General features: G+C 34.3%; 1 protein-coding gene across 1 annotated transcript; it reads left to right on the top strand.

Annotated features, from left to right (window-relative positions):
- LOC138327099 (uncharacterized) lies at positions 1-8,537 on the top strand. The gene is made up of 7 exons (XM_069273086.1): positions 1-157; positions 1,953-2,123; positions 3,217-3,301; positions 3,736-3,835; positions 4,900-5,023; positions 6,168-6,297; positions 6,558-8,537. The coding sequence occupies exons 1-7, from the start codon at positions 71-73 to the stop codon at positions 7,223-7,225; spliced, it is 1,365 nt and encodes a 454-aa protein (XP_069129187.1). The 5' UTR covers positions 1-70; the 3' UTR covers positions 7,226-8,537.
- The last annotated feature ends 229 nt before the right edge of the window (positions 8,538-8,766 follow it).

Raw genomic sequence — 8,766 nt, 5'->3', positions numbered from 1 at the left:
ATCACAGATGCATTATGGGATATGGGTATATAAAGCTCCCGCTATCAACTTGTACAAGCCCTAAGCCACGATGAAGGTTGTTGACGATTACGAAACAACTTATACTATAAATGCTGCCATCACACAATTGGATAAGGACATATCAACAAAGCTTAAGGTATTTATTTGAATATGTTTCACTTTAATACCGTTTCTATTTGTTTACAATATTTTCTTTTTCGATTTTTTAATGCATGTTCACTGCCGGCTTTGTGCCTGGCTTGGAGACTGAGTCCCCGACAATGTCCAGTCTTCCAATCACAGATGTTCTGGTCGTATTTTCTTCGTCGAAACTCCATAATTTATCTAAATTCATCAATTTGATACAATCACGGTAACACATGTCCAACTTGAGCACCAGTTTGGTGAATTTTCACCGTTCAACTACTATGGCATGTGGAGTAGTGCGATAGATTGTGCGTTCCTGTCGACGGCTGAACTGGCAAGAAATCAAAAGTGGTGCGCAAAGGAATATATACCCTTGAATGACGTCATTTGTCTATTGCTAGCTTAGCCAATGATAGGTCGGACCACCTCCGCTCCACCAATGAAATTGGTTCTCATTGTATAGTCTATTTCATACAAGTCAGCTAGAATTTTTACTGTTATATAGTCTATTTCAGAATTATGATACTCTAAAGTAATTATACAAGGGAAATAATCTGATTTTACAGAAACATATATATATGTATACGTATCTGGTTTTTAATACACATTATACAATAAAATAGGTTAGAATATTAATGCATATTTTGTTAAATAAAAAATTACTTTAGAAAGTTATTATTACTATAGACTCACTAACATTAAAATTATATTTAAGAATTGAAATGAAATAAAGAAAAATAATTTATTGATAATTATATTGCTAAGCAAAATACTTACATATCTAAAATTACGCATATCTGAAATTGCGCACATCAACCATTATTCAGAGTTCTATGCACAGTTTAAAGTGAATAGTCGGGCAAAGAAAACCAGTCTAAATGCGTTCATTGGCCTTCCAAAAGTTCTCGCATATTAATACGACGGCCAAGTTCTGCTTACGTTTCCCAGTTCTGACCATTAAAGTAAAGAAAAGTTGAAAGCATTGAAAGCCAGGCTGCGTGTAAATGTAACCAAGGACATAGTCAGCCGGGAGGACATTTTAGAATTCCTATACTTTAAATTAATTTCTTCGTACGCAGACAGATTTTGGCGAGAGATTTTATTTTTCCATTTCATAAGAAATTATACTGGATACATTCACACCATTTTTACCGACTTTAGCCATCCTTGCCCGACTGTTCACTTTAAGGTTTTTGGTAACCTGGCAAAAGTCTTGTTATTTCATTTCCAAAATAAAGATGCATGTTTTTTCATCAATGAAAATAAATGTCTGATGTTGAACACTATATCTTTGCAATTTCATGTTTTAAAACAACAATTTTTTATCTGGATTTTTGAAAGAAAAAAAACACCAACTCTGTGATTGAAGGTTTTCGTTGTCTAAAAAAATTGGGTCACAGTAATATTTGATCTTGGGAGTCAATAGTTACCACGCTCCCGTACAAACAACAGCAAATCTCTCGGCAAAAATGAAAATAAAACCTTAACTATTGTAACTAACGTTAGAATAATCATTGGCTTGTCATAAATTTAAAAACAATTTAAAATGCTACAATTTTAGGTTAAAATTACTCTAGATTTTTACATTTTTCAACATTTTTTCAGATCCAAAATACTGGCCAGTATATTTTTTTAGTTTTATCCTGTTCATGTTACATCATTTTCCTAAGCCAATGCAGTTCATCGCAGGTTTAGACTGACCAAACCAATTGATTTGGATCTGTTTATATTTGGTTTTTATTATATAATAGTAATAATACCTTACAAAAAATTAACAGAGCTGTTTCTTTGTATGTATGTTACAGGTGAATGGCCACTATGATAAGAACACCAGACGCAAATCAGATGGAAACTGTTCTTCCTCTGGGACGTCTCCAAAACAGGGACGCAAATGTGGACGCCCTGCCAATCCTGTCCCACGACATAAGAGAGATTCCCACATCAAGGCAGAATATAAACGCAGAGACAAAATTCAGGTTTGCATCGTGCCAATTCGGCCGATATGCTTTTATCTTTCTTTGTATTATATGCTGGTTTAAAAAGTGATTTTGTATGGTTAAGTGTGATAGGTAGAAAATTGAAATAACAAGCTATTTCTCTTCCACTCTTTATTGGCGGGAGCGACGTCACATTAATGGTCTCTAAGGAAAAACTGAAGAGTGGTTGCTGCATATAAACACATTAGCTCATTTTCCAGCCTTTGGGCAATGCAAACAGGAAATTGAACCGGAATGATAGTTGATATGGTCACTCATTGGTCAGTGAGCCTGTTATCCTATGTAAGAAATTAAGTGCAAATGATGATTCAATCAGGTAGGTGAACAACAGGTGGGTCTACCAAAGAGTAATTAAAGACATCAGTATTTTGTTATTAAACTTTTATAAAGATTGATTAACCTTGTCAGATATTAAATTGTAATGGAGTGAGTCCGAGTGAATGAAAAACCTGTTTAAAATTATTCAATGGTTCGTTTGTTGACTGAAACAATTCTAACCCCACCAAAAAAAAAAAAGGCTAAAAAGTTTCATTTATTACATTATATAGCTATTGTTATCTTGTAATAGATGCATATAAATATATAAAACAGGGACTAGTCACTTATATTCCTTTCCTGAGGAATCATCAAAAAAAAATGGCAAACGTACTAGAGGAAGGTCGTCAAGTTTTATTATCATTTGACATTATTTGTCCACACGGTTGGAATTACTACTTTGTCCCATATTACCAATTTGATGTGATTCATATCCTACCCACTTGCGTTTGAAGGGATCCCGTGTCATATGGAAAATCCTGTTGATAATACTTCTTATGCACCACATGTTATTCTGATATATTTTACCGGACACTGTGAATTTATCTTGCAATTTTAATATATACACACATACACAAATTACTGAAATTAGTGGTACTCTACAATCGGAACACTTGGATTGTTTTAAACAGGTTTGTTTATTCTAGTCGCTTGTTGCATGAATTGTTGATAATACTGACAATATTTACCTATCTGGATAAATGTTTTATTGTGTTTTACCATTGTTGTTCATCTGGATAGTTGCTTTTTCTTACAGAAAGGATTTGATACCCTGAGAGAGTTGGTTCCAGCCCTGGAAGATTGTTCACCAAAAGAAAGCAAGTCGGCCATGCTGTGTAAAAGTAGGTAGCTTTTAGAATTCTTTTTTATTGTTTTTTTTTTTTTTTTTTTTAATGTTTTAGATAGTGTTTTAAGTTTTCCTGTTTCCCTAGAGTAGGGTCTGTTAGGGAATCAACAATACAATCATTGCAATCCTCTTTCCATGCCTCACGCCTGCATGATAATTCCTGTGCCAGAGTTAAGGGGAGGTAAATCCTTAGTAATGGGAGGTTACATTAAAACTTGGTATGAAAGAGAGGTAACTCCTCTGCAAGGGATAAAGTGAGGGAATTCTGGCATCTGTCACTGCCCTGTAGATGGCCTTGCTGCTGTGTTGTTGACTTGTGGAAAGAGAACTGTATGTGTTGTTTATTAGTCTAGATTAGGTATAAGTCGACACCCCCTGTTTGTGTGGGGGTGCCCTCACCCAAATTTCTGACACGTCTCCATATTGTAGCTGCCATGTACTGCTGCCAGGGTAGGGCCGAGTCTAAGGCTCGACAAGACGAGATCAGTGTCCTTCGGCAAGAAATACAAGCCTTGGGGTCTGACATTCAGTAAGTCCTGAAACTTTATAAATAATGTGTAAAGTTCGTCATCAAACCACATGATATTGTATTTTAGTGTAATGTTATTTTGAATAATCTTTTGATAGTAACTTCACTCTTCATTAATATTACAACCATTTCTTATCACTTTCAGGTAAACTTCAATCAAAGTGTTGGATTGGATCAACTTTAAATTTGAATTTACTTTAAATTCAGGTTTTCTTTTTCTAAACCATAAGTTTAGAAAATGCATGTAAAATGCTGTATTGGTTTATTTTCAGATTTGATAATTTTGAATTTATTGATTTGAAGGGAAATACGACATCAACAGTCATCTCTGTTGTCAGAAACTGTGGTAGGTTTCTATTGTAATATGTATTGTTTAAGTTGTTGCTTTGTTGTTTATTCTTTTGTTTCACTTACAGATTCATCAGGAAACTTATAATGGTAATTTGTATATGTGTTCACATTAATAATGATTTTCTCTTTAATAGGTTGTTACATGTGAATGTAATATTTATATATGTATATATATATCCTAATGCATTCCATATGCTTGTGTTTGTTTTATTTCAGAAACAAAGATATATCCTTTTAAAAAGTTTTTATTATTTATTAGTAAATTTTGTAGATGTGGCATGCTTACATACTCGTTTTGCTTTGAAGCTATATAGTTATGAGGAAATCCTACCACAGTTTTTCCGTAAATCAGTCTACATATATCCAACACTTTGGTAAACTCCAGTGATTCCTCATTACAGAGAGTTGTTTGTGTACATGAAAACGTGTATACAGAATCCAAATAAAAGATGACATGATCACATTTTTGATCTCAAAACATGATATACAAAACAAAACATCTTCTTAGAAAATGAGGAATCACTTTTCTTCGTTAGAGAATATTCTGTACAAATTGCTCAAAAATTGTCACATTGATAAAACATTTAAAATGTTCGAAACCTTTGAGGCTAGATTTGTTGTGATCAGGGTACACAGTACAGAATATTTGTGTAAAGAGTAAGCTTGATACATAAATGGACACATCTAAAACATCTAATGTTGTTATTTTGTAGTGCACTACAGAACCGTCTGCCAGCCGCAGGATTAGACAACCTGGAGACACCTAAGTATGATATGGACAAGCTGTATGCAGATTATGTTCGTGATCGCACCTCCAAGAACTGGAAATTTTGGATTGTATCCTTGTCTTGATTTCAGATCAATAATAAACTTGTAGCTTGTTAGTTAAGATAAACAGCAATCAAATTTGTAAAACTATTATATCAGTTAAAGCAGTTTAATAAATTATCTACCAGAGCACCACCTGGTGGCAATATAGCACTAGTAAGGGGAGGTCGTCGATCATACACAACTTAGACATTCGAACAAACTGGGTTTCATTTTGTGAAAGATATTCTTTAAGTATGATAAACCTAATCCACATAGCTAAGTCTGTTAATTTAGCAAAACCTTAGTACTTTCTTCATCAGATGCTATAATTATTGCTTCACAAACAAAGAATTTTGATGTTGATTATAAGAACTGCGGTAAGAGCATAGCATACATATAAGTTGGTTGCAGGTAATGTTATTGGCGAATCATAAAATTGGATTTGCTTTCAAGATGTTAAAAAAATAACCATTTGATTTTGATATAACAAGTGAAATTGATTTACAGAACTTAAATGACAACTATACAGTAAGTCTGGATAAGAATTTTACAAAGTTAATTAGTAATCACTTCAAAGATGCTCCACCAATGACAAATGGTATTTTTTCACTATCAAAATCAGGAGCAGACAACTTAGTATTTTTCAGTGAAGAAAGTTACTTACTTAACACCATTATCACCATTGAAAAGTTTGAGATTCTAATTTTACTTCAAGTTAAAAATATGGGGAAAAATAATTGCGTCCGGAAAAAATTCTGTGGCACTATATCCTTTATGGAACAAAGAACTGATTGCATATGAATAATTTTATATTATTTTTGTATAAATTAGACATATTTATACACTATTTAACACCAATTGTTGTTCAAATGATGAATACCATTTATGTTTTGTCGGTGTTGGAGCATCTTTAAATGGGTGAATTTGAAAACAAGTGACTCGGTGGATATTAAGATTTTTCGACACATTGCCACTTGTCATCCACTTCAGGGTCACAAGTTTGAATCCCATGTGGGGCAGTTGCCAGGTACTAACTACTGGTTAGTGACTTTTCAGATACTCCAGCTTTACAGCCCACCTCTCAAATCTGATCCCGGCTTTAACTAATCAAATCAAAGCATAAAATAGACCACTACCAGTTACTAAAAATGCTTTCCTTAAGTGTACACAGTTCAGCTTTATGATGGAACCGCTGTATAAGGCATACAAAAATATGACCGCCTCAGCCACCAGTGAGACACTTGTAAAGGCAGTGATGCAGTGGGCAACTGACCGTTTGTCCCTCACCAGTCTAAGACCAGGTTTGTATAGTGGATTAATCAGCAAACCTTTATATCAAATTTACTTATTAAAAACTGTCATATGGTTAAATTTCACTGTTTCATCCGTACACCCTACTTGATTGCATTAAAGTGTATCTCCTGACTTGCCTATTTAAGCTTCTGTGCTGTATTAAACCTCAAACGAAGTTAAAGGATTTGCTAATTTTTAGACACTGATCATGGTTGGGTGGTAAATATTGAAGAAACATGCACTAAAATTGTACAATGATGTTTTTCAGGAATTCTTAATTCCTTGACAAGCTTGTGTAAGAAGACCAGCATTATGACCAAACCTGAGTGCCTTAGAGAGGAAGCATTATCAATTTCACAGGGGATCCCCTTCTCTGCTCCGACAAGTCCATCAAAACCACTGACCCCAGTGTCCGCCCCAAGTCCAGCGGTATCTCCTGGTCCTGCTGTGGTACATCATTCATCCATCATGTCTGCACCAGCGATGCAAGATGGTATGGAAATGTGGAACTCACTGGACCATCAAGATCAACAGGATGACTCCACTGCTAGCATCATAGATACAATCATGGCTGAAAGTGAGATTCCTACATCTACTCACCTGACAATCGATCACATGTTGTGCGACAGTCTTCTTGACAGCCTGGCCAAGCAGGTTGACATTCCCGATAACTTACCTGACCTTGTTCACTTTCTGCCTTCCACCTCTTTAGACTCTCTAACGCCCTCGCACACCTTGGAAGGAGTTTTATCAACACAATCAATGAGCAGTACTGGGGTATCAAACCATCATTTCACACAGGCTGTGAACTTGGTAGAAATGTCCGAAGCTCTGTCGAGTATAAGCTATAGTGTGATGGACTCGTGCAGTATGGTGATGACATCAACCAGTGAGGTCTCTAGCATCAACTGTATGTCTACAGGGAAACAGTTATAAGTGTTGGCTGGGTGTTAGTTCAAACACCCTGGATGAGAGAGTTGTCTTAGAGAGATATGGAAGCATGATCAATTTATGGAAGTGAGATTGCAAGGCAAAAAAAGCTTATATTTTCCTGGTGAAAAGGTAGCTATAGAGTGAAGTATGGGTGAAATGCACAAATTGAGTTATATAAAAGAAAGAGTTTTATTTCTAGGAGAAAAAAAAGTATGCATTGAGAAAAACATACACATAGCTGAGCTTTAATGTAGTAAATATGAGGGAGAAAGTATGTTGTGGTACAAATGACGATGTGTGATTTCTGAGTGAAGACTTTTGTGAAAATACAGTATAATGAAACAACAGCATAGCATCAGGTGATGGTATTTATCCTCGAAATCAAATGATAAAACTATGTTTCTCATTATTGGTGATTATGTTTTAAGTGTTTAACAAACCGACGACAAATACCTTGGGCATTTTCGAGTAAAGCATACCTGGATCAATCAGTGTCACTAGTATAAGCTATATGGTTAGATCGTTTTTATAGCAGCTAAACTTTCTATAAGATGGATATTAAAATAATTATGCCTTATCAACTGTAAATTTATTTAAGCATTGCATGTTAAAACAGCATTTAAAGATATTAAACTGGATTTCGGGAAATGCGTGTAACTTATTGATGCAACGATCATGGAGAACAAATGGTATACATATAAGGATGCTTGTTGTAGATAATTGGTTGTATATATATGTAAATACACCAAAACCAGTGGCATTACAACTACATTGTAGTATTGTAGTACTTATGAAATTCGCATTAGAAAGGCATGTACCAAAAAACCTCTTGTGTTTGCTGTTTTTAACCTTGTTTTCAAGTTGTCCTTCAACTATATTTTGTTATCATACATGTATATGTAACTGTATAATTGTTAAAATACATCGTTTTTCTAAATGTTTTGTTTGTCTTATTTTTAAACTGAAATTAAATCTGTGAAAGAAAACGCTATCATATCTAACCTGTCTGTAATTTTAATACAAAGCTTATAAAGCCATGTGAGTGTGTAAGAATCTCATCAGACAACAATCACCTGTTCATAAGGCAAAAAATCAAATTGCTTTAGCATGGCAGATTGACTTGGAAAAATTCCACTTACAAATGAATGTCTTTATTTATTTTTTTATTTTTTAGCCCACCATCATCAGAAAAAAGAAGTTTAAGTTTGAAAAGTAGAGAAAATATTCCTCTTTCATTTCTCAGACAAAGATCAATCTTTGGTGGGCGCCAAGATCCCTCTTGGATCTCTTGTTGTTGTTGTTTTTTTTTTTTTTTCCCTCCGATCATTTAAACACTGTAAATTGCAGAGACTGTTGATAGAGTTTTACAGTCTGTATAGTAAGGGTTTCTCAATTTTTTTTGTCCTTTCATATATATAAAAAAAAATCCATAATGTAACTGACCAATTTTCAAACTGATGATGGGTTGGTCCATTTCAAACAGATTTTAAGGATGTGGCCTTAAATATTGACACCAATGCATTAATGTGCATGTATTACAAAAT

This window comes from Argopecten irradians, chromosome 1 (assembly GCF_041381155.1).
Source record: "Argopecten irradians isolate NY chromosome 1, Ai_NY, whole genome shotgun sequence".
NCBI classification, from domain to species: Eukaryota; Metazoa; Mollusca; class Bivalvia; order Pectinida; family Pectinidae; genus Argopecten; species Argopecten irradians.
The sequence above is the reverse complement of the archived record's forward strand: the minus strand, read 5'-3'. Positions and strand labels throughout refer to the sequence as shown.